Source organism: Salvelinus namaycush, chromosome 37 (assembly GCF_016432855.1).
Source record: "Salvelinus namaycush isolate Seneca chromosome 37, SaNama_1.0, whole genome shotgun sequence".
Classification (NCBI taxonomy): domain Eukaryota; kingdom Metazoa; phylum Chordata; class Actinopteri; order Salmoniformes; family Salmonidae; genus Salvelinus; species Salvelinus namaycush.
The window spans coordinates 29,326,524-29,353,753 of record NC_052343.1 but is presented as its reverse complement, the minus strand read 5'-3'; the positions used below and the strand labels follow the sequence as shown (position 1 = coordinate 29,353,753).

Genomic DNA, 27,230 nt, shown 5'->3' with positions numbered 1-27,230 from the left:
AAAGTGAAAATGCTGCCCCCTATCCTAGAGAAGTTAAAAGACCAGGCTCACCGGTAGGAGCAAGTACATATGGTGGGCCATATGGATACCTTTTCTGCTTCCCTACATAAGGGACGCAAATGGCATGTGCTGTATGATTGATGAGGATCTCCAAATTGCAAATGTACGGTCCCTCACTAGACGTCCGCGAATGTTTTTAAAATACGCCGACCGCCTCAGGCCGAGCCCCAGGGCCAGATCTTCCAGGAAGTCATCAAATAAAGTCTCTCAGACATTTGGTTTCCATTTAATAAAATTTTCACATTTTTGTCATTTTTCCGCTGTCCCGGTAAATTCCACCAGATGGCAAATGGCTGCTTATTGCAAATGTACAAAACATCACCATTCATGACATGGCCATTTCTCCTAAACGGAAAAGACTTCGAAGACAAAACTTGGTGAGCATAGGTTTGGCCTAATGGGTTGTTAGCCCAGAAACAAGATGTCATCGAGGCCTCAACGTTTTTTGAGTTAAGGCCATTTTTCTGGGATTAATGGTCAAAAACGAAAATAGAGCGCTAATTTGACCGCTTCATGTCAAAGTACATGAACCTACGGTGTCAGGAAAAAAAGAACCAGCCATTTATCTATCGTAATTTACGAGAAATCGTACAATGTACAATTGGTGATTGTCAAAGAAATGTTTTTTTCCAAAAAGGTTACAGATCCAGTTGCGGCGTGTTCAGACAAATCCGTTAAGGTGGGTTTCAGAGCTCTATGATATTTCTGTGATTTTCTGAAATCACACACACTCATTCAACCCTCTGTAAATTTGTCAGTTCTTAACGTAAAGACTAAAAACTCAAAATTCTGTAAGAGCCAAGGAGGATTTGTGTTCACTTTCAGCTTCCTGTGTCAACCAGAAGTGCCTTAAATTGGGGTCATAGGGGCTGTTTTGAAGGGTTAAAAAGTGTCACATCTTTCCAAAACTTCATATGTGTGATTAGGCAACCATCATGAACTGTAAATCAGTCATTTCTCCCAACAGAGGTCAAAGAAAAAACTCACACACACACACACACACAGCTAGGATGGAGTGACACAGTGTGGGGCTTACAGACACACAGAGCCTGCAATAGTTACCTTCGTTCAAACTTTCAAAGAACCGTCAGACCTAGAGCTCTGAAACTTTAGAAACCTGTTCTAGAGCTCAAGTCGATAGTACACGGTGAGTTATGTGGCTCTAGAAGGTTCTCAGACCGAGAAACAGCCTTCTACATTTGCAATAACTTCAATTCATTTTGACCATCGCGAAAATGACGACATTTAGAAAAGTTCCAGAGTCACAAGACTAGGTGCATTGAAACCGCCTCGGCCCATAGAGACGGACCCTAACGTTTCTAGCTCATTCAAGGACCCCGTAGCAAAGCCCGGAAAAAGTGGATTTTCAGCACCAATTAAGGTCGCTGCTCGTACTCTGAATGACCTATCGAGCCGAAACTCGGGATTCGGGGTAGCCTCAGCTAGGCCTACACATAATGTCAGAACTAGACCAGCAGCTAGAACATAACTACGTGTTTTATGTTTTTATTATGGTTTAAACAGAAGGCGCTGTGAATTTTGGGACTGCCCTGAAATATGTGTTAGTTGGCTTCCAACCCGGGTTGGAGAAAGTGGGTTTGGTGTCAGAATGATATCTTATTGACTGATGGATGCTGACTTGCTGGCTGACTTTTGTACATTTGCTATAAGTTTAAACAGTGAAAAACCATCACCAAATGGACATGATGAAATCAACACAACGAGCGATGGAGAGGAACCACTATCACTGCCCGGCCATCCCGAGTTCATCGGGCCAGTCCATTTCGCATTTCTGCAGTATTTTTGAGCATGTCAAATTCGTGATGGTAAATGCCCATTGAAACATATTGCAAATGGACAGTACATTTTCAATAAGATTAAACAGTGATAAACATTCACCAAACGGACATGATGAAATCAACACAATGAGCAATGGAGATGAACCACTGTCACTGCCCGGCCATCCCGAGTTCATCGGGCAGGTCAATTTCGCATTTCTGCAGTATTTTTGAGCATGTCAAATTTGTGTTGTTATTTTGACACTTGGGTCTTGACTTACTGTCCATTTGCAATATGAAAATTTACAGTGGAGCGTGCTCGCCATCTTTGGGATTTTTGCTGTATGACACTTGGCATTTGCAATATGACATTTGCCATAAGCTTGAATCAATTGCAGGCATTTGAGTGGTATTTGCAATTGTGTAAATGTTTCATACAATGGCAATAAGATGCCGTTTATTATTGTCCATTTCATGGGGGTCTTCCCTTATCTGCGTAATTGCGCACTCAACCCCCAACGTAATTGCGCACCCAGCTTGAGTTCATTTGCCACACAAAAAAATCACCCAGACAGGCCAGTCGTGTGAGAAACTCGTCATCATGCAAGTGGTCAGACAAGTGAAAATTATGGTCAGTAAAGAAAACTTTAAGCTCGTCTCTCAATTTAAAAAAAAAAAGTGTCAATACTTTGCCCCTTGATAACCAGCGCACTGTAAAAGCGTTACGTGGTCGCTGCCCATATCATTGCATAGTGCAGAAAATACACAAGAATTCAGAGGCCTTGCTTTAACAAAGTTAACCATTTTCACTGTAGTGTCCAAAACATCTTTCAAGCTGTCAGGCATTTCCTTGGCAGCAAGATCCTCTCGGTGGATGCTGCGGTGTACCCAAGTGGCGTTGGGTAGCCATTTGGCTACATACGGACCGTTAGTGGAATTCCCGCAAGAGAGTAACAGTTAATGTGATTGGATGTTAATTTTTTGACAAGGCTATCTGTATTTGACATTGTGCTGTTATTTTGCTTAACACTCAATCGTTTAATTTTACTTTTGGCAGTGAAACAAGTCTACTCAGGTGAGAAAAAAATTCGGCCAAATGTATGGAAAATATAAATGGACTTTGAAAATTTGAAGGAAAAAAAAAAAATATATATATATATATATTAATGTGAATCACATTTTTATTTGGCGTACCTCCGACTGCATTAAGCGTACCCCTGGGGGTACCCGTACCCCATTTTGGGAATACCTGGTCTACTGTTGTCCCCTTGCTCCTGTCTGTTCTTGTTCCTGTTGTCTAGTCTTTCCGGGTTTTGACCTTTCTGCCCGCCCTGACCCTGAGCCTGCCTGCCGTTCTATACCTTGCCACACCTCTCTGGGTTATTGTCCTCTGCCTGCCCTGATCCTGAAACTGCCTGCTGTTCTGGACCTGTTGCACCCTTTCTGGATTACTGACTTCTTCCTGCCCTTCACCTGTCATTTGCCTGCCCCTGTACTAGAAATAAACTTTTGTTACTTTGACACTGTCTGCATCCGGGTCATACCTGAAACTTGATAATTCCTGCTTAAGTTCAGACACTTTATCTTCTACTTTACCTTGTAATGGGATTTTTCTAAGATAGTGATTTTATTACACTTTTCTTTCATTTTAATTTCTAACTCTGATATAACCAGGCCTGTAGGACCTGCCTTGTTGATAGTGTTGTTAAGAATGCAGAGCAGCGCTTTATTATGGACAGACTTCACCCCATCTTAGCTACTGTTGTATCAATATGTATTGACCATGACAGTTTACAATCCAGGGTTACTGCAAGCAGTTTAGTCACCTCAACTTGCTCAATTTCCACATTATTCATTACGAGATGTAGTTGAAGTTTAGCGTTTAGTGAATGATTTGCTCTTTGTTAAGTGTTTCAGTCATTTCAGTTGCTGTTGTAGCTGACATGTATAGTATTAAGTCATCCGCATACATAGACACACTGGCCTTACTCAAAGCCAGTGGCATGTCGTTTGTAAAGATTGAAAAAAGCAAGGGGCCTAACCAGCAACCCTGGGGAATTCCTGCTTCTACCTACTTCTTCTGTGTTTGAGAGGCTTCCATTAAAGAACACCCTCTGTGTTCTGTTAGACATTAACTCTTTATCCACGTTATAGCAAGGGATTGTAAAGCAATAACACATACGTTTTTGCAGCAGCAGACTATGATCGATAATGTCAAAAACTGCACTGAAGTCTAACAAGACAGAACCCACAATTATTTTAACATCAATTTCTCTGAGCCAATCATCAGTCATTTGTGTAAGTGCCATGCTTGTTGAGTGTCCTTCCCTATATTCGTGCTGAAAGTCTGTTGTCATTTTGTTTACTATGAAATAGCATTTTATTTAAAAAATGAAAAACAAATATGTAACCTTTATTTAACTAGGCAAGTCAGTTAAGAACAAATGTATCTTTCCAGTTTAGATGAGTTTCATTCTTCACTCTGTCCATTTTCCATTCACCAGAGGAACAGAGGAGTATGATAAGGGTACGGCTAAAGGCTATAAGAACTGGTCGTCTAGTGCTTTCGGAACAGAGAGTAAAAGGAGCAGGTTTCTGGGCGCAGAAGAATAGATTCAAGGCATAATGTACAGACAAGGGTATGGTAGGATGTGAATACAGTGGAGGTAAACCTAGGCACTGAGTGACGATGAGAGGTTTTGTCTCATTTAAACCAGGTGAGGTCACCGCATGTGTGGGAGGTGGAACAAAAGGCTAGCTAAGGCATATTGAGCAGGGCTGGAGGCTCTACAGTGAAATAAGACAATCACTAACCAAAACAGCAATGGACAAGGCATATTGACATTAGGGAGAGGCACGCGTAGCCGAGTTATCATAGGGTCCAGTGAGTAGCTAGGCGAGCTGGAGACACGGCGATTCAGACAGCTAGCGGGCCGGGGCTAGCAAGCTAGCAGAAGGGCCTTAGGGGGACGTCGTGACGGAAGAGTCTGTTGAAGCCCCCTTGGACGGTTACGTCGGCAGACCAGTCGTGATGGATCGGCAGGGCTCTGTGTAGGCAGTAAAAGGGTCCAGGCCAATTGGCAAAATAGGTATTGTAGCCCAAGAAGTTGGCTGATGGACCTCTTCAGCTAGCCGGGAGGTGGGCCTAGCTTGGGACTAGCTCCAAGCTAACTCATGCTTGCTTCAGGACAGAGACGTTAGCCAGGAGTAGCCACTCGGATAGCAACTAGCTAGCTGCGATGATCCGGTGTAAAGGTGCAGAGCTTGCGGTAGGAATCCGGAGATGTGGAGATGTGGTAGAGAGAGAAAAACAGTCCAATATGCTCTAGACAGCCAGCGGGATGCAGCTAGCAGGCTAGCAGATGGACCTTCAGGGGACGTCGCGACGGAGGAGCCTGTTGAATCCCCCTCAGGCGGATTACATCGGTAGACCAGTCGTGATGGATCGGCGGGGCTCCGTGTCGTCAGTAAAAGGGTGTCCAGGCTAGAAGTCGACCGATTATTCGGAATGGTCGATTAATTAGGGCTGATTTCAAGTTTTCATAACAATCGGTAATCCGCATTTTTGGACACAGATCATGGCCGATTACATTGCACTCCACGAGGAGACTGCATGGCAGGCTGACTACCTGTTATGCGAGTGCAGCAAGGAGCCAAGGTAAGGTGCTAGCTAGCATTAAACATATCTTATGAAAAACAATCAATCTTAACATAATCACTAGTTAACTACACATGGTTGATGATATTACTAGTTTATCTAGCTTGTCCTGCGTTGCATATAATCGATGCGGTGCCTGTTAATTTATCATTGAATCATAGCCTACTTCGCCAAACGGGTGATTTAACAAGCGCATTCGCAAAAAAAGCACTGTCGTTGCACTAATGTGTACCTAACCATAAACATCAACGCCTTTCTTAAAATCAATACACAAGTATATATTTTTAAACATGCATGTTTAGTTAATATTGCCTGCTAACAAGGATTTCTTTTAACCTCTAACACCTCCCAAACCCGGATCCGGGATCCCCCCCATCACAAAAGCTGACTAGCATAGCCTAGCCTAAAGCCACAGGGATATCATATAATAAAATGTTCATGAAATCACAAGTCCAAGACACCAAATGAAAGATACAGATCTTGTGAATAAAGCCATCATTTCTGATTTTTAAAATGTTTTACAGGGAAGACAAAATATGTAAATCTATTAGCTAACCAGGTTAGCAAAAGACACCACTCCCAAACTCCACCATTTTCTTACTGCATCAGTAGCTATCACAAATTCGACCAAATAAAGATATAAATAGCCACTAACCAAGAAACAACCTCATCAGATGACAGTCTGATAACATATTTATTGTATAGCATAGGTTTTGTTAGAAAAATGTGCATATTTCAGGTATAAATCATAGTTTACAATTGCAGCCCCCATCACAACTCTCACTAAAATGACTAGAATAACTACAGAGACCATCGTGTATTACCTAATTACTCATCATAAAACATTTCTTAAAAATACACAGCGTGCAGCAGATGAAAGACACAGATCTTGTGAATCAAGACAATATTTCAGATTTTCTAAGTGTTTTACAGCGAAAACACAATATATCGTTATATTAGCTTACCACAATAGCAAACCAGACAACAGCATTGATTCCAGCCAAACATAGCGATAACGTATTCACCACCAAAATAAAATAATTTTCCACTAACCTTCTCAGAATTCTTCAGATGACAGTCCTGTAACATCATATTACACAATCCATATAGGTTTTGTTCGAAAATGTGCATATTTAGCAGCACAAATCGTGGTAATACAATGTGATTAGAAGCAACAGGTCATGCATTCTGGCCGGCGCCATCTTGGAAAGGCACCTAGTCTAATCAATAAATAATCGTAAACTTGACTAAAAAATACAGGTTGGACATCAAATGAAAGATGCATTAGTTATTAATGCAACCGCTGAGTTAGATTTTTAAAATAACGTTACTAGACATACAGTGTGCGTTACAGCCAGACTAGTGCCGCAATAATGGCGGACAAATCCGTTTACATTTTTCCACATAAATACGGAATAACATCATAAATAGCTCTTACTTTTGGACGAGCTTCCATCAGAATCTTGGCCAAGTGGTCCTTTGTCCAAAAGAATTGTTGCTTGGTTGTAAAACGTCGTGTTCAACTTCGGAAGTAGCAGCTAACAGTAGCTATGTGGCCACAGCATGCCCAAATCCTCAAACTCAATACTAAGGAAATTCCGAAAATAGCAATATACTCGCATAAACTGATATAACTCGGTTTAAAATAACTTCGTTATGATGTTTCTAACACCTATATCAAATTAAATTACAGACGGATATATCTAAGGTCGATAACTGAGCGTTTCAAAATGCCATCCTGAGGTCTTGCTTTGCGTAATGGCGAGCGTTGAAAAGAGAGGTCCCCTCGTTCCTTGGCCTTTTATAAACTCTGAGAACTACGTAGAAAGTCCATTCCACTTCTCATTGGTTACTGACATCCAGGGGAAGGCGGGTGCAGTTCATGTCGACCCATAGGATACATACAGAGCTTTAAACTGATCTGAGAGCAGAGCCTAGTTTTCAGACCTTCGCAGTTCCTGTCATGGATTTCGCTGCAGAAAGAGTTCTGTTTCACCCACAGACATAATTCAAACGGTTTTAGAAACTAGAGAGTGTTTTCTATCCAATAGTAAGAATAATATGCATATTGTACGAGCAAGAATTGAGTAAGAGGCCGTTTAAATTGGGTACGATTTTGTGCTATGTCGAAATGGCACCCCCCTAGTGGCAAGAAGTTTTAACTAGGGAAATTGTCACTTCTCTTGCGTTCTGTGCAACAGAGTCAGGGTATATGCAGCAGTTTGGGCCGCCTGGCTCTTTGCGAACTGTGTGAAGACTATTTCTTCCTAACAAAGACAGCCAACTTCGCCAAACGGGGGATGATTTAACAAAAGCGCATTTGCGAAAAAAGCACAATCGTTGCACGAATGTACCTAACCATAAACATCAATGCCTTTCTTAAAATCAATACACAAAAGGATATTTTGGCAAAATAGCTATTGTAGCCCAAGAAGTGGCTGATGGACCTCTTCAGCTAGCCGGGAGATGGGTCTAGCATGAGGCTAGCTCCAGGCTAACTGGTGCTTGCTTCGGGACAGAGACGTTAGCCAGGAGTAGCCACTCGGATAGCAGCTAGCTAGCTGCGATGATCCAGGAGAAATGGTTCTGAGCTTGCGGTAGGAATCCGGAGATGTGGAGATGTGGTAGAGAAAAAAGCAGTCTGATATGCTCTGGGTTGAATCGCCCTGTGCAGACTGGCGGGAGTTGATCGGGCTGAGGTTAGCTGATGACCGCTAGCAGTGGCTAACTGACTAGTAGCTAGTTAGCTAGCTAGCTTCTGTTGGGGGTTCCGGTTCTAAAGTAAAGAAAATAGCAGATCCATACACATTGGGTGAGGCGGGTTGCAGGAGAGTATGTTGAAAATGAGGTTAAAAATATTAAAAATATATACGAAATATATACAAAGAAAAAAAGATCTATACACGGGACACGACAAGACAAAGACAAAGACGTCTGACTGCTACGCCATCTTGGATTTTTGTCCCACTCCATTGAAGAGGAGTGGGACAACATTCCACAGGCCACAATCAACTGCCCGATCAACTTTATGCAAAGGAGATGTGATAAGCTGCATGAGGCAAATGGTGGTCACACCAGATACTGACTGGTTTTCTGAGCCACGTCCCTACTTTTTTTTAAGGTATCTGTGACCAACAGATGCATATCTGTATTTCCAGTTATGTGAAATCCATAGATTAGGGCCTAATGAATTTATTTAAATTGACTGATATCCTTCTATGAACCATAACTCAGTAAAATCTTTAAAATTGTTGCATGTTGCATTTTTGTTCAGTGGTGCTGACTCCTATTAGTGAAATATATTATTCGTATATGATAATTTTTTGGAATAATCAAAAAGAGAATTGACTGTAATGTTCTTCATCAGCCCTGTTTCTTAGCCTTGTATTGTAGCACCATCTAGTGTGGGACAACATTACTGTCCAATCCATTTTAATATTGGAGTTAAAGCTTTGATCTCCAGCTTCAGAAAAACAGAATAGCCACTTTATTAGCTTCAGTCATTTTCATCCAAATGTAATTTTAAAAAACGTATGAGTTCATAAGAAGTAAAAACACCACTGAGGTTCAGGCTCTGTCATTCCAACAGATGAAACACACCATGACTCCAAAATAACAGAAATATAACAGAAATCAAATAATAGAGAAATGCCTTCCAAAGGGAAGGAGTGGTTGTTACACTTAACCATGTGTACTTTTCAAGATCCTTCATGTGTTCCATAACGGATATACTTTAGCTGTCCTTTGTGATTGGTTATTGTTCCTCATCCCTTGATCTCCATGATTTAAAACTGAAATATGTACTTCCTGCATAGCAGAGCGTGACCAGGAAGGCAAAGAACTGAAAAACAGACGGATGAAAACATTAAAATTCAGTACAATACTGGGTCTGAGTTGAGTAGGCTTAATAGATAGCAAATAGATAGCATTCTGGATGGTACAGTGGCATCATACCTCTCTTATCTGACTTGTAGGCATATACAGCGGGGCAAAAAAGTATTTAGTCAGCCACCAATTGTGCAAGTTCTCCCACTTCAAAAAATGAGAGAGGCCTGTAATTTTCATCATAGGTACACTTCAACTATGACAGACAAAATGAGAAAAGAAAATCCAGAAAATCACATTGTAGGATTTTTAATGAATTTATTTGCAAATTATGGTGGAAAATAAGTATTTGGTCAATAACAAAAGTTCATCTCAATACTTTGTTATATACCCTTTGTTGGCAATGACAGAGGTCAAACGTTTTCTGTAAATCTTCACAAGGTTTTCACACACTGTTGCTGGTATTTTGGCCCATTCCTCCATGCAGATCTCCTCTAGAGCAGTGATGTTTTGGGGCTGTTGATGGGCAACACGGACTTTCAACTCCCTCCAAAGATTTTCTATGGGGTTGAGATCTGGAGACTGGCTAGGCCACTCCAGGACCTTGAAATGCTTCTTACGAAGCCACTCCTTCGTTGCCCGGGCGGTGTGTTTGGGATCATTGTCATACTGAAAGACCCAGCCACGTTTCACCTTCAATGCCCTTGCTGATGGAAGGAGGTTTTCACTCAAAATCTCACGATACATGGCCCCATTCATTCTGTCCTTTACACGGATCAGTCGTCCTGGTCCCTTTGCAGAAAAACAGCCCCAAAGCATGAAGATTCCACCCCCATGCTTCACAGTAGGTATGGTGTTCTTTGGATGCAACTCAGCATTCTTTGTCCTCCAAACACGACGAGTTGAGTTTTTACCAAAAAGTTCTATTTTGGTTTCATCTGACCATATGACATTCTCCCAATCTTCTTCTGGATCATCCAAATGCTCTCTAGCAAACGGGCCTGGACATGTACTGGCTTAAGCAGGGGGACACGTCTGGCACTGCAGGATTTGAGTCCCTGGCGGCGTAGTGTGTTACTGATGGTAGGCTTTGTTACTTTGGTCCCAGCTCTCTGCAGGTCATTCACTAGGTCCCCCCGTGTGGTTCTGGGATTTTTGCTCACCGTTCTTGTGATCATTTTGACCCCACAGGTTGAGATCTTGCGTGGAGCCCCAGATCGAGGGAGATTATCAGTGGTCTTGTATGTCTTCCATTTCCTAATAATTGCTCCCACAGTTGATTTCTTCAAACCAAGCTGCTTACCTATTGCAGATTTAGTCTTCCCAGCCTGGTGCAGGTCTGCAATTTTGTTTCTGGTGTCCTTTGACATCTCTTTGGTCTTGGCCATAGTGGAGTTTGGAGTGTGACTGTTTGAGGTTGTGGACAGGTGTCTTTTATACTGATAACAAGTTCAAACAGGTGCCATTAATACAGGTAACGAGTGGAGGACAGAGGAGCCTCTAAAAGAAGAAGTTACAGGTCTGTGACAGCCAGAAATCTTGCTTGTTTGTAGGTGACCAAATACTTATTTTCCAACATAATTTGCAAATTAATTAATTAAAAATCCTACAATGTGATTTTCTGGATTTTTTTTTCTCATTTTGTCTGTCATAGTTGAAGTGTACCTATGATGAAAATTACAGGCCTCTCTCATCTTTTTAAGTGGGAGAACTTGCACAATTGGTGGCTGACTAAATACTTTTTTGCCCCACTGTATTTGGGATTTTAATATTGTATATTTTAATATCGCTGTAATCATAAATACTCAGTCATATTTGTGGTATATTTTCACAGTTGGCGTGATTTAAATGTCTGTCTGGGAGGCCTGAGGAGGTTTTCTTACTGTGGATGCGACCCAGCAGGTGTAGTTATGACGCCCCTTAATAGCATGGCTGATTGAGGCTGCGTCCACTGCTGCTACCACCACATACATCACTGTAGCACTACTGTTGAAGAACAGACCCTGTAGAACACCACATACATCACTGTAGCACTACTGTTGAATAACAGACCCTGTAGAACACCACATACATCACTGTAGCACTACTGTTGAAGAACAGACCCTGTAGAACAACACATACATCACTGTAGCACTACTGTTGACGAACAGACCCTCTAGAACACCACATACATCACTGTAGCACTACTGTTGAAGAACAGACCCTGTAGAACACCACATACATCACTGTAGCACTACTGTTGAAGAACAGACCCTGTAGAACACTACATACATCACTGTAGCACTACTGTTGAAGAACAGACCCTGTAGAACACCACATACATCATTGTAGCACTACTGTTGAATAACAGGCCCTGTAAAACACCACATACATCACTGTAGCACTACTGTTGAAGAACAGACCCTGTAGAACACCACATACATCATTGTAGCACTACTGTTGAAAAACAGACCCTGTAGAACACCACATACATCACTGTAGCACTACTGTTGAAGAACAGACCCTGTAGAACACCACATACATCACTGTAGCACTACTGTTGAAGAACATACCCTGTAGAACACCACATACATCACTGTAGCACTACTGTTGAAGAACAGACCCTGTAGAACACCACATACATCACTGTAGCACTACTGTTGAAGAACAGACCCTGTAGAACAACACATACATCACTGTAGCACTACTGTTGAAGAACAGACCCTGTAGAACACCACATACATCACTGTAGCACTACTGTTGAAGAACATACCCTGTAGAACACCACATACATCACTGTAGCACTACTGTTGAAGAACAGACCCTGTAGAACACCACATACATCACTGTAGCACTACTGTTGAAGAACAGACCCTGTAGAACACCACATACATCACTGTAGCACTACTGTTGAAGAACAGACCCTGTAGAACACCACATACATCACTGTAGCACTACTGTTGAAGAACAGACCCTGTAGAACAACACATACATCACTGTAGCACTACTGTTGAAGAACAGACCCTGTAGAACACCACATACATCACTGTAGCACTACTGTTGAAGAACAGACCCTGTAGAACACCACATACATCACTGTAGCACTACTGTGTGAAGAACAGACCCTGTAGAACAACACATACATCACTGTAGCACTACTGTTGAAGAACAGACCCTGTAGAACAACACATACATCACTGTAGCACTACTGTTGAAGAACAGGCCCTGTAGAACACCACATACATCACTGTAGCACTACTGTTGAAGAACAGACCCTGTAGAACAACACATACATCACTGTAGCACTACTGTTGAAGAACAGACCCTGTAGAACACCACATACATCACTGTAGCACTACTGTTGAAGAACAGACCCTGTAGAACACCACATACATCACTGTAGCACTACTGTGTGAAGAACAGACCCTGTAGAACAACACATACATCACTGTAGCACTACTGTTGAAGAACAGACCCTGTAGAACAACACATACATCACTGTAGCACTACTGTTGAAGAACAGGCCCTGTAGAACACCACATACATCACTGTAGCACTACTGTTGAAGAACAGACCCTGTAGAACACCACATACATCACTGTAGCACTACTGTTGAAGAACAGACCCTGTAGAACACCACATACATCACTGTAGCACTACTGTGTGAAGAACAGACCCTGTAGAACAACACATACATCACTGTAGCACTACTGTTGAAGAACAGACCCTGTAGAACAACACATACATCACTGTAGCACTACTGTTGAAGAACAGGCCCTGTAGAACACCACATACATCACTGTAGCACTACTGTTGAAGAACAGACCCTGTAGAACACCACATACATCACTGTAGCACTACTGTTGAAGAACAGACCCTGTAGAACAACACATACATCACTGTAGCACTACTGTTGAAGAACAGACCCTGTAGAACACCACATACATCACTGTAGCACTACTGTTGAAGAACAGACCCTGTAGAACACCACATACATCACTGTAGCACTACTGTTGAAGAACAGACCCTGTAGAACAACACATACATCACTGTAGCACTACTGTTGAAGAACAGACCCTGTAGAACACCACATACATCACTGTAGCACTACTGTTGAAGAACAGACCCTGTAGAACACCACATACATCACTGTAGCACTACTGTGTGAAGAACAGACCCTGTAGAACAACACATACATCACTGTAGCACTACTGTTGAAGAACAGACCCTGTAGAACAACACATACATCACTGTAGCACTACTGTTGAAGAACAGGCCCTGTAGAACACCACATACATCACTGTAGCACTACTGTTGAAGAACAGACCCTGTAGAACACCACATACATCACTGTAGCACTACTGTTGAAGAACAGACCCTATAGAACACCACATACATCACTGTAGCACTACTGTTGAAGAACAGACCCTGTAGAACACCACATACATCACTGTAGCACTACTGTGTGAAGAACAGACCCTGTAGAACAACACATACATCACTGTAGCACTACTGTTGAAGAACAGACCCTGTAGAACACCACATACATCACTGTAGCACTACTGTTGAAGAACAGACCCTGTAGAACAACACATACATCACTGTAGCACTACTGTTGAAGAACAGACCCTGTAGAACACCACATACATCACTGTAGCACTACTGTTGAAGAACAGACCCTGTAGAACACCACATACATCACTGTAGCACTACTGTTGAAGAACAGACCCTATAGAACACCACATACATCACTGTAGCACTACTGTTGAAGAACAGACCCTGTAGAACACCACATACATCACTGTAGCACTACTGTGTGAAGAACAGACCCTGTAGAACAACACATACATCACTGTAGCACTACTGTTGAAGAACAGACCCTGTAGAACAACACATACATCACTGTAGCACTACTGTTGAAGAACAGGCCCTGTAGAACACCACATACATCACTGTAGCACTACTGTTGAAGAACAGACCCTGTAGAACACCACATACATCACTGTAGCACTACTGTTGAAGAACAGACCCTGTAGAACAACACATACATCACTGTAGCACTACTGTTGAAGAACAGACCCTGTAGAACACCACATACATCACTGTAGCACTACTGTTGAAGAACAGACCCTGTAGAACACCACATACATCACTGTAGCACTACTGTTGAAGAACAGACCCTGTAGAATGACAACAGGATTTCCGGCTGGCTCAGATACTGTAGGGTAGTACACATTATAGAATGGTTTCATTTGATCACATTCATAAAGACATGGTTCATCTATTTGCTCTCTCCCCCAAAACCATCAAGGCAGTTAACTCCATTGGTTTTCTGTTACATAAATAGTCCACAATTATTAAATTACTAGATATATAATAAACAACCTCAATCCCTCATGTTTCAAATAATGTGCTGTTGTATTATGTGTCGTAGTATGTGTTGTACCACAGTTGTCCAGGGGACCTGAGGGATCCTGTTGTAAGCCGTGGTCAGGTAGATGATGAGGAAGATGACCGTCAGGACCCAGTACAAGATGGCCACAAACATGACCCACCCAAAGGCAGACACACGGAAGTACTCCGTCCCTGCTATCAGCATCCATACCAGCAGACCAAACACCTGAGGGGACAGGGAAGCATATAGTCAGCATTCCAAATGGTATCCTATTCCCTTTATAGTGCACTACTTTTTAACAGGGCCCATAGGGCTCGAGTAGAAAGTAGTGCACTATACAAGGAATAGGATGCCATTTGGGATGCAACCATCGTCGGCTATGGCTGTACTCTGGTGGTGTCTACTTTATTGTGTACTTAAATGCATTTGCTCAAATCAAATTTGTATTTGCCACATGCGCCGAATACAACAGGTGTAGACCTTACAGTGAAATGCTTACTTACAAGCACATAACCACCAATGCTTTAAGAAGTTAATAAAATAAAAAAATAATAAGTGTTAAGTAAAAAATAGAAAATAAAAGTTACAAATAATTAAACGGCAGCAGTAAAATAACAAGCGAGGCTATATACAGGGGGTACCGGTACAGAGTCAATGTGCGGGGGCACCGGTTAGTCGAGGTATTTGAGGCAATATGTACATGTAGGTAGAGTTAAAGTGACTATGCATAGATTATAAACAGAGAGTAGCAGCAGTGTAAAGTGGGGTCCGGGTAGCCATTTGATTAGCTGTTCAGGAGTCTTATGTCTTGGGGGGTAGAAGCTGTTAAGAAGCATTTTGGACCTCAACTTGGCGCTCCGGTACCGCTTGCCGTGCAGTAGCAGAGAGAACAGTCTATGACTAGGGTAGCTGGACTCTTTGACAATTTTTAGGGCCCTTCCTCTGACACCGCCTGATATAGAAGTCCTGGATGGCAGGAAGCTTGGCCCCAGTGATGTACTGGGCCGTACGCACTAACCTCTGTAGTGCCTTGCGGTCGGAAGCCGAGCAGGTGCCATACCAGGCAGTGATGCAACCAGTAGGGATGCTCTCGATGGTGCAGCTGTAGAACCTTTTGAGGATCTGAGAACCCATGCCAAATCTTTTCAGTCTCCTGAGGGGAATAGGCTTTGTCGTGCCCTCTTCACGACTGTCTTGGTGTGCTTGGACCATGTTATTTTGTTGGTGATGTGGACACCAACAAACTTGAAGCTCTAAACCTGTTCCACTACAGCCCCATCGATGAGAATGGGGGCATGCTCGGTCCTCCTTTTCCTGTTGTCCACAATCATCTCCTTCGTCTTGATCACGTTGAGGGAGAGGTTGTTGTCCTGGCACCACATGACCAGGTCTCTGACCTTCTCCCTATAGGCGGTCTCATCGTTGTCGGTGATCAGGCCTACCACTGTTGTGTCATCAACAAACTTAATGATGGTGTTGGAGTCATGCCTGGCCATGCAGTCATGAGTGAACAGGGAGTACAGGAGGGGACTGAGCATGCACCCCTGAGGGGCCCCCGTGTTGAGGATCAGCGTTGCGGATGTGTTGTTCCCTACCCTTACCACCTGGGGGCGGCCCGTCAAGTAGTCCAGGATCCAGCTGCAGAGGGAGGTCCTTAGCTTAGTGATGAGCTTTGAGGGCACTATGGTGTTGAACGCTGAGCTGTAGTCAATGAATAGCATTCTCACATAGGTGTTCCTTTTGTACAGGTGGGAATGGGTAATGTTGAGTGCAATAGAGGAAGTAGCATATATTACAGGAAGTAGCATATATTACAGGAAGTAGCCTATATTACAGGAAGAAGCATATATTTCAGGAAGTAGCCTATATTACAGGAAGTAGCCTATATTACAGGAAGTAGCCTATATTACAGGAAGAAGCATATATTAAAGGAAGTAGCCTATATTACAGGAAGAGGCATATATTACAGGAAGTAGCATATATTACAGGAAGAAGCCTATATTACTGGAAGTAGCCTATATTACTGGAAGTAGCATATATTACAGAAAGTAGGTTGACATTATGTTCATTTTCTCCAGTTACATTTCCATGAACAATGTTAAATAATTGAACCTTCACTTCAGTGCAGTGTTCAGTACAGTGTCATGTCACCATCTGTGATAAACCATCACGCAGGTCATACAGTATTGATTCCCTCCATGAATTGTGATGGCAGCTTTTGTGAGAAAGATGGTAAAAGCCACTGCCATAGTGATTTCAATAAATTATTACATCAAACTTGGACACAAATATGTTTGTGCTGCAGTTAGGACATCCCTCTCTGCAACTGGATCCTGGACTTCCTGAGGTGCAGACCACAGGCTGTGGGGATTGTCAACAACACCTCCTCCACACTGACTCTTAACTCAGGGGTGCCCCAGGGGTGTCCTCAGTCCTCTGCTGTGCTCCCTGATCATCTACAACTGTGTGGCTTTGCACAACACCAACTCCCTCATGAACTTTGCTGACGACAGCACGGTTATAGGCCTGATAACCAACGACAACGAGTCAGCCTATAGGGAGGAGGTAAGTGAGCTGGCATTGTGGTGTCATGACAACAACCTCTCCCTCAAAGTCAGCAAAACAAAGGAGTTGATTGTTAAATTCAGGAAGCAGAGGTGGGAACATGCCCCGATCCACATCAACCGGACTGCAGTAGAGAAAGTTACTAGTTTTAAGTTCTTCACCGTCCACATCGCTGAGGACATGTCATGGACCAACACCACCAGAACTGTTGTCAAGACGCAACAACATCACGATGCCCCGGGTCCTCTCCAAATACTAGCCCTGCACCATCAAGAATGTACGGACCGGTTGCATCACGGCCTGGTATGGGAATTGCTGCGTCTACTACCGCAAGGCCCTCCAGCGGGTGGTGAAGACAGCCCAGTACATCATGGGACCATGCTCCCACCCAAACGGTGCCTGAGGAAGTCACGCAGCATCATCCAGGACCCCACACATCCCAGCCACAGTTTATACACTGCCCCCCATTCCCAACTTCTCCAATACACGTGTAAATATTGGACTATACTGTAAATAGTGCTTTCTTAAATTATACTTATGCTACTATAAAATGTTTATTCTGTTCTATTGAGCCATGTAATTTATGTTCGTATTCTTAACCTTTATTATGTTATAATGTTGTTATATCGTCGAGAAGGAACACGCAAATAAGCATTTATTTGGACGATGTATACAATGAGTATCCCGTAGCCTACATTTTGAACCTTGAAACTTGACTACTTACTATTTCTGCGAAAACGAGGAGCCCCGAAACAGTGCGAAGAAACTGCCTGTCGTAAGCCAGAGTAGAGGTGGAAAAATGTTCCGTCCTGCTGCTTGTAGACGTTATCACAGTGCGCGTCGCTGCTCCTTCCATTTTCAATATCGATCTACCGCTTTTGGATCCTGCCCCTCTGAATAAAGAAAAAAAAATCAAAGGAAGGAGGGAAAGATGGCAATGATGCGTCTTTCCTGAGTAGGCAACAAGACATCTGCGGAACTCTGTAAATTTGTGAAACAACTCGTTTTTGTTTATTTTAGATAATAATATCAAGGACCTGTCTGAATGTTATTCAGTCGTCATAACAAAGCCTACTGTATGAATTTGGTCAGTTAGGCCTACACCATTCCCAAAATGTCACAGAGTTGAGAGTGGTTGCATAAAGAGGAACTTATTTTTGATGGTAGGTAAATCAGGCCTGCCAGAAAGTATTGCCTTTTCATGCTCGTATGGTTGGTAATGTTTTGCATAGGGTGCTGTATTTCAGAGGACCCGAGCAGGAACAATCTACAGCCAAAGACTGAAGAGAGACCTAGCCAGCAGAATGCTGATTACAGTTTTGAAACTGCAGTAAAAGTTCAGTAACTGCAGTCGGCGGTGTTATTTCTGATGAAATAGTTGCTGCATACTGCTCTTATACTGCAGTTATACTGCACTCGGACTGCAAACTTTTTTCGTAGGGGCAATTAGAGCTGGTGGAGTCTCACTTCTAAAGGTGTGCATGATGCAGGTTAGCTGTGGATTATTAATTTACTAAACTGTAGTCGCACCCTTGCTCAAACAGATACAGTACAGTGTGCCTTTTGGTCAAACAGAACAGTGTGTGTTCAGTTAACCACTGTCTGAACCTGCTGGTGCATGTCCAATAAGGACCATAGTCCTGGCCTAATGTACCTTCACTAAATCAGACAGTTGTTGATGTAGTTTTCAATCATTGATTAGTTACTACTTTCTCCAGTTGGAAACTCGATATTCATCATCATGTCCTCAGTGTGACAGCAATAAATGTGTTCTGTGGTGATGTCTAAACTGTACCAGCAGATGGCAGCATATAGACAGACAAAGATCATGGGAAAAGGAAAATGTGAAAACAGCTCGAGGCTTAACTACAACTTGTGCATAGTCTTAACAACCAACATAACAATACTCGAAATAGGCGATGTAATTACATCACAGCAAAAGTACATATTATACACGTGTTAATAATGCTAGAAATATATGTATGGACACTTAAGTTCAACCTGTAACAAACTGAAGGGGAGTGCATGGCCAGGTTGAGAGAGGCATTGTGTGATAATATATATACATTATTTTAAACTAGGCAAGTCAGTTAAGAACAAATTGTTACAATGACAGCCTACACAGGACAATCCCAGACGACACTGGGCCAATTGTGCGCCACCCTATGGGACTCCCAAACACAATCACTGTGAATCAGCCCAGATTTGAAACAAGGTGTCTGTAGCGACCCCTCTAGCACTGAGATGCAGTGTCTTAGCGCCACTCGGGAACACCAAATACTAGGCTCCTATCTAAGAAACCTCCTCATCACGAATAAATAAATGCAAAACAGGACTTAATCAATTAATTCACAAGTGACTTGTGTTTGACTGCTACATCTTGTGACATTGTCATTTAGAATATTCAAAATTATGTTTATTTTTTTGTCCGCAAGGTTACGGAAAAGATCACTGTGACACTCCATAGTAACCTTCATCAAACACACATCCACTTTGTTGTTTGCATTCTTTATTTCTGATTTAATAAAGATGAAAATTCGAATAATGCATTTTATTGTTGGCAAGCATTCCGTTGCCATTAGTAGGCCTATCTTTTCCAGAAAGGTGGGTATCTCTCCTCAAACACACAGCAACATGAGATTCCCCGATTCATTTGAGGAGTAAACATAGATTTTTCTCTTTTAACATGTTTAATGGTGGTTTCTAGACAATATGCAGAGTTCACTGCAGATAGATGTGCTGGTGCCACTCAGGCAGTTTAAATGATTGATTGAGGACCTCTATGTGATTGCTTTTATTGAATATGTTTATTTTTGTTTATTGTGTGATGAATTATATTGTTTTATACACATATATGTGTATGATGTTTTCATATCCTGTTTTTATTGTAATGTATACAGGGCTCTCTTGTAAAAATAGATTTTTAATCTCAATGTGACTCCCTGTTTAAATAAAGGTAAAATACAAATGAAAAATAATTACCAGGAAGAGTAATGTTATCAGTCTCAGTGTGGTAGTGAATAAAAATAATGGACCATCAATTATTTATGTGTCTGCAATCCAATGCTTCATCAAGTGATATTACCCCCTTTCCCTTAAATGATTTACACGTATATATTTAAGTTAAAACAAGGAGTTACAATATCGCAAGTAATTCACCTTTTAAGAGGTATTATTATTTATAGATGTAGAGTAAAGAGATGCTTCAGGGATACAGCCTGATAAATAAACTCATAGTATGCAGATTCATTCTGTGAATTCAACAGAGACACATTGATCTCAATGAGATTATAATAGAATGATCTTAGTAATTACCTGCAGTAAACAGGCTTTGTATTAGTCAATACTTAATCCTGCCTGAGAATACATTTTAGATTTAACACAATAATGAATAGGTATAACCTCCATTGTCTGGCTGTAGTTATAAGTCTCTATATTTCAGATTAATACTATAAAGCCTTGGTAGAATCACACAGGTCCAGAGGAACATACCTTTTTTAAAGCATTATCCTGATTTCCTATGTGTCAGGGAAGAGACATCTTGATGATGCCTGGATTATGTGCTAAAGTTGCATTATCATGGTGCATTGTAGAATAGGTTATAGATATAATATGTAATGTACAAGGCCCAGGATAAATAACCGTGTTTTATGTAATCATACTTAAACTATAGCAATAGCAACACTATAGTACAGACAATACCCCTGTTTCCCTACTTTTCATCATTCATCACTTTTCATCATTATTGGTTATTAATTATTCACAATATAATTGTTTAGCTATTCAGTACATCCATCACTCACTATATAACTATATGTAAAATATGTATTATCCTTCTCCACAATTAAACAATGATATGTTTCATGATGCGTGCATTGTTTACATTAGATCTTACTTTACATGTGTTGGAATAAGGCTATACTTGTATGTAGGCAATGAACATTCATTTTAGTAACGTGTGATTTGCGTCAACAGAAGTAAAGGGCGTCGCAGAGTGCATGTACGTGTTCCTCTTGCACTTCTCAACTATGGAAATTATAATCATAGAACAATAACGTTTTTGAAGTGGTATAATAAAGTTTTTCGAGCAAAATTGAAAAAGTAAATGAAACTAGCAGAATAATATTTTTTATCGCGAGCAGAAGGTCTTTTATGGTCTCTGGAGCGGCTGATTTAGAAGAGAGGAGGATGGAGAGAAGGGATGGGTCTGGAATCGCTTTTATTTCCTCTTCCTCCACGTCTGGTTCTCGAACAGAACAAGTAAGCCATTAGGAAGAAGCATTGAAGGGCTGAAAACACCTAGGGAATTAATTAACTCAATGTTTTTAGACCAAGCTGGATGTTCAAAACCACTTTCAGAGACCTGACAAATCCTCTCACCTCTGAATGAATTCTCACTGGCATTAAACAAAGCATGTGTGTCCATGTATGCTGATGATTCAACCATATACTCATCAGAAACCACAGCTAATGATTCACTGAAACCCTTAACAAAGAGTTGCAGTCTGTTTTGGAATTGGTGGACAGTAATAAACTGGTCCTGAACATCTCTAAAACGTAGAGCATTGAATTTGGTACAAATCATTCCCCAAGTTATTGACCTCAGCTGAATCTGGTAATGAATGGTGTGGCTGTTGAACAAGTAGAGGAGACTAAATTACTTGATTACTTGACCTTAGATTGTAAACTGTTGTGGTCAAAATATGTAGATTCAATGGTTGTAAAGATGGGGAGAGGTCTGTCAGTAAAAAAGAGATGCTCTGCTTTTTTGACACCACACTCCACAAAGGAAGTCCTGCAGGCTCTAGTTTTATCTTATCTTGATTATTGTCCAGTCATATGGGAAAGACCTAGTCAGTTGTACAACTGAACACATCTTCCACATTTAACCCAACCCTCTGAATCAGAGAGGTGCGGTGAGCTGCCTTCATCCACATCCATGGCACCCAGAGTTAATTGCCTTGCTCAGGGACAAAACAACATATTTTTTCCTTGTCAGCTCATGGATTCAAACCAGCAACCTTTCAGTTACTGGCCCAATGCTCTAACCACTAGACTACCAGTCAAGTATTACAAGGAAAGACCTAGTTAAGCGGCAGATGGTTCAGAACAGAACTGCACATCTTGCTCTTCATTGTAATCAAAGGGCTAACACTAATAATATGCATGCCAGTCCCTATTGGCGTCACTTCTTGTTTTTATAAGAAACACTAATATGTTGGAATTTCCAAATTGTTTGCATAGTCAACTTACACACAGCACTGACACACACACTTACCCCACCAGACAATCCACCAGGGGTCTTTTTACAGTCACAGGTCCAGAACAAATGCAAGGAAACATACAGTATTATACAGAGCCATATGAGTGCATGGAAGTCCCTTCCATCTTATATAGCGCAAGTGAACAGCAAACCTGCTTTAAAAAAACAAATATAGCAACGCCTCTCCCCAGTGACCTACTTGTTCTGTGTATGTACTGACATGTATGTCGAACTGATAGATGCACACACACACTGCATGTTAATGTTTTTAAATGTATGTTAAGTGTTTTTGTCTGTAATGTAATTTTTTATGTCACATATGTTATATATATGTGTTAGCAGTTTATGTTATTCTTCAATAACACAGACCCCAAAGCAGAGCAGGGGGAGGAAAATAAGTTTATTCAAAGAGGACAAATCATGGATGTTGTAACGGCTGTCGTCTTCCTCCTCGTCTGAGGAGGAGAAGTTTGAAGGATCAGAGGACCAATGCGCAGCGTGGTAATTGTTCATCTTATTTAATGAAGTGAACAACTCAAAATACAAAAACAACAAAGTGAAAACCGAAACAGTTCTATCTGGTGCAGACACACAAAGACTGAAAACAACCACCCACAAAACCCAACAGAAAACAGACTACCTGAATATGGTTCCCAATCAGGGACAACGATTGACAGCTGCCTCTGATTGAGAACCATATCAGGCCAAACACAGAAAACCAACACAGAAATAGAAAACATAGATTACCCACCCAACTCACGCCCTGACCAATTAAAACAAAAGACAAAACAAAGGAACTAAGGTCAGAACGTGACAGATGTTATGCTGAGAGGTAGATGTTCATTCTCCCCTGTCCTCAGTGATTCTCTCCACAGAACAAAGGGACAGGATATAGTTTTATAACCCCCAGCCATAGCCTGTGGTTGACCAATTAGAATTCCTTGCAACAAAACTGGGCCAATGGCCAAATAACAAGTATCCTATTTCAGGCTCAATATATAGACAAATTCCTCCCATGTCTCTGACCCATTGTTCATTAATTCCCTTTTACAGAAAAAACACTATTTCCATTGATCGTTAGTACTCTCTTGACTTTTAGTCCTCTTGACCTTTAGTCCTCTCTTGACTTTAAGTCCTCTTGACCTTTAGTCCTCTGCGTTGTGTATTTATCTTAAAATATTCTTACACTCCCCTTAGAACATTTAAAAAAATATATATACTTCAAATGTCTTTTTAGAAAACAATAGAAAACATGAAAAAATAGACAGTATAAAAAACAAGCAGTAAGCATAAAATTATTTGCATGAAACACCTTGCATTTCTAGAAAGCACAAAGGGCATATTTTACTTGCTGTTACAATAAGACATCAATTTCAAACAAAGTTATAGAAAATAAGCGTTAACAGGTGTAATGATGATGTCCCTTACGATTCCTATCACATCCTGTATTAGGAGGAAACTCACAAAATAAATAACTGTCTGCAAGACAATAATATTCAATCGTCCTATTGGCAAGGTAATCATTCACCAAGTCCTTTAAAAGTGACCAGCTCTTCCACACTGATATCAGTCCCACATAGATAACTATTAAAGATTATGTTCTGACAGTCTGCCTGTAGTGAGGAATTATTCTTCCGTTCCACTGGTTGATAAGGACGTCTCTAATGAACACTTCACCGTTGATCTTGTATCGTTTCAGGTACAGGCCTCGGGTCAAGGAATATTGCTGCAGCCTCAGACGATAGATTCTCATAACCTGTAACGAAGGAAACAAAAAAGTGAAAGTAACAAGTTCTGGTTTCAAGAGAAATTTATATTTCACATAGATCTCCCTACAAAAGCATGTACAGATTTTTGGGAGAAAGTTGGACATTTCACCTAGATATCCCTAATATGATGACTGCAGTGTACAACATACAGTAGAAGCTTATCAGGTTCTGATCATCTTACTATGCTTCTTCACCCGAGATTGGCCCCCGATTGCTAATCAATCAGTTCTTTATTCTCCAGGCTCCGCTTTGTCATCAAAATGGACAACCTTGCAATGAATGACATGCATCCACCGTGATTTTCCCTGAACTTTTACTGCTGACCTCGTTATGAGCAAAACTTGATAAGGACCTTCTCATTTTGGCCCTAATGTCATGTCCCCCCTCGCGTATTATTCCCCACGCCTCTCTTACTTGTCTGTCTGCTTCCCCTACTGCATTAGAGAGTTGGATGCTATAGTTAAGCATTGTGTCCCTCATAAAGTGAACGTCTGCTTTTCTCAAATCTAACGTACCTGGTAGTGACATGGGTTAACCTGTGATGACCTCAAACGGACTCAACCATGTGGTTTTGTTATGTGTTGCCCATATACTACATAATACCGTAAACAATGCATACCAGGTGTTTCCTAATCAGTTTAGGTGACAGAGGTGTTCTCTTGGCAGCCGCCTTGGCAGTTCTGTCAGCCAGATCATTACCTTTACTCTCGTCTGTAAAGATTTTTCCATGTGCTTTCATTTTCAAAATCGCAACTTGTCCAGGTAACTGGAGAGCATTCAGTAGAGCCATCACCTCTGGTCCATTCTTCACAGGAGCTCCCAGTGATGTCATGAATCCTCTGTTTTTCCATATATTTCCAAAATCATGTGTAACACCAAAAGCATACCTTGAGTCTGTGTATATATTAGCTGTTTTTCCTTCAGCCTGTTTACATGCTTCTGTCAAAGCCACCAATTCCACCACCTGGGCTGATGTTTCTGCAGGTAACGTGTCTGTCACTATCACATTGTCCATTGTAGTAACTGCCCAGCCTGCCTTCCTCACACCCTCCTCCACAATGCTTGAACCATCTGTGTATAAGATAAACTCAGGGTTTTCCAACGGATGACTCTTAGTAAACCCGTCAGATAGCTGATCCAAAACCAACTCACAGCAGTCATGTTCAAGTAATGTGGTATCTGGAGGAAGCATCAGAGTAACTGGATTACATGGTGTGCCACGTTGTATGATGATGTTAGGAGCCTCCACTACTTTAGTAGCGGCCATAGCTTTCTTGCTAATGGGATATTGTCTTGTGCAAGGTGGGGCAACACCTGTCAAGCACACTGGTTCCATATCCAAAGTTCCACTCATTTTTCTTCATAGTCCAAATAGCATGGTTCTGAACTGTAGATCCCTGCAGTTGTCTAATTTCTCACGTCACCTTTCCTTCAGAAACGTTCAGCATAGAGTCAAGTTGCAGAATAACACCAAGGCCTAAAATAGGTTGTTCAAATGAGTCTATCCACACCCCTGCATCAATCTTCATTGGACCAATATAAATTGATAATGGTTTGGTCTGTTTCATATCTGTCTCTGTCTCCCGCCCGTGTACTGAGGACATATATGTTTTCCATAAGATATGGGCAATACAGTGACTTCAGCACCCATATCTACTGTACTAAAAACCTACTGTAAAGTTGTTAACCATCATGTTGACATATATTCCATCCGATGTACACCAGCTGAGATGGGACGTAAGAGGGGGTCTATTAGTTTACCTCCACAGCAGCCGGAGAGAGCTTCTTAAATTTCTGCATCAGCATTGTGTTGTTGGGGCTGTTGTCCTGTTTCCATTTCCCCTTAGACGGACCCTTCTTCTCCTGGCCACTTCTCATAAAGACACGTCCATTTCCCCTTAGACGGACCCTTCTTCTCCTGGCCACTTCTCATAAAGACACGTCCATTTCCCCTTAGACGGACCCTTCTTCTCCTGGCCACTTCTCATAAAGACACGTCCATTTTCCCTTAGACGGACCCTTCTTCTCCTGGCCACTTCTCATAAAGACACGTCCATTTTCCCTTAGACGGACCCTTCTTCTCCTGGCCACTTCTCATAAAGACACGTCCATTTTCCCTTAGACGGACCCTTCTTCTCCTGGCCACTTCTCATAAAGACACGTCCATTTCCCCTTAGACGGACCTTCTTCTCCTGGCCACTTCTCATAAAGACACGTCCATTTCCCCTTAGACGGACCCTTCTTCTCCTGGCCACTTCTCATAAAGACACGTCCATTTCCCCTTAGACGGACCCTTCTTCTCCTGGCCACTTCTCATAAAGACACGTCCATTTCCCCTTAGACGGACCCTTCTTCTCCTGGCCACTTCTCATAAAGACACGTCCATTTCCCCTTAGACGGACCCTTCTTCTCCTGGCCACTTCTCATAAAGACACGTCCATTTCCCCTTAGACGGACCCTTCTTCTCCTGGCCACTTCTCATAAAGACACGTCCATTTCCCTTAGACGGACCCTTCTTCTCCTGGCCACTTCTCATAAAGACACGTCCATTTTCCCTTAGACGGACCCTTCTTCTCCTGGCCACTTCTCATAAAGACACGTCCATTTTCCCTTAGACGGACCCTTCTTCTCCTGGCCACTTCTCATAAAGACACGTCCATTTTCCCTTAGACGGACCCTTCTTCTCCTGGCCACTTCTCATAAAGACACGTCCATTTTCCCTTAGACGGACCCTTCTTCTCCTGGCCACTTCTCATAAAGACACGTTTTCGTTCCCGACGTTCTCGTTGCCAGTGACCAGAAATCCCACAATAATGACACACACCAGGTTTGTCTTCTGCTGAACAAATAATGTTGTTGGTTTCACTCGGAACCTGTACAACTCTGTTACCCACGTCTCGTGGATGGTTCAAAGTTTTTGACCATTCATCCAACTGTT

At 41.8% G+C, this 27,230-nt stretch overlaps 1 protein-coding gene across 1 annotated transcript; it reads right to left on the bottom strand.

Annotated features, from left to right (window-relative positions):
* Window positions 1–9,177: 9,177 nt before the first annotated feature.
* LOC120030964 (CKLF-like MARVEL transmembrane domain-containing protein 8) lies at window positions 9,178–26,170 on the bottom strand. The gene is made up of 6 exons (XM_038976469.1): window positions 26,054–26,170; window positions 24,167–24,279; window positions 17,985–18,153; window positions 14,747–14,920; window positions 11,205–11,324; window positions 9,178–9,337 (listed from the first exon to the last, which is right to left on the bottom strand). The coding sequence occupies exons 1-6, from the start codon at window positions 26,168–26,170 to the stop codon at window positions 9,251–9,253; spliced, it is 780 nt and encodes a 259-aa protein (XP_038832397.1). The 3' UTR covers window positions 9,178–9,250.
* Window positions 26,171–27,230: the final 1,060 nt, after the last annotated feature.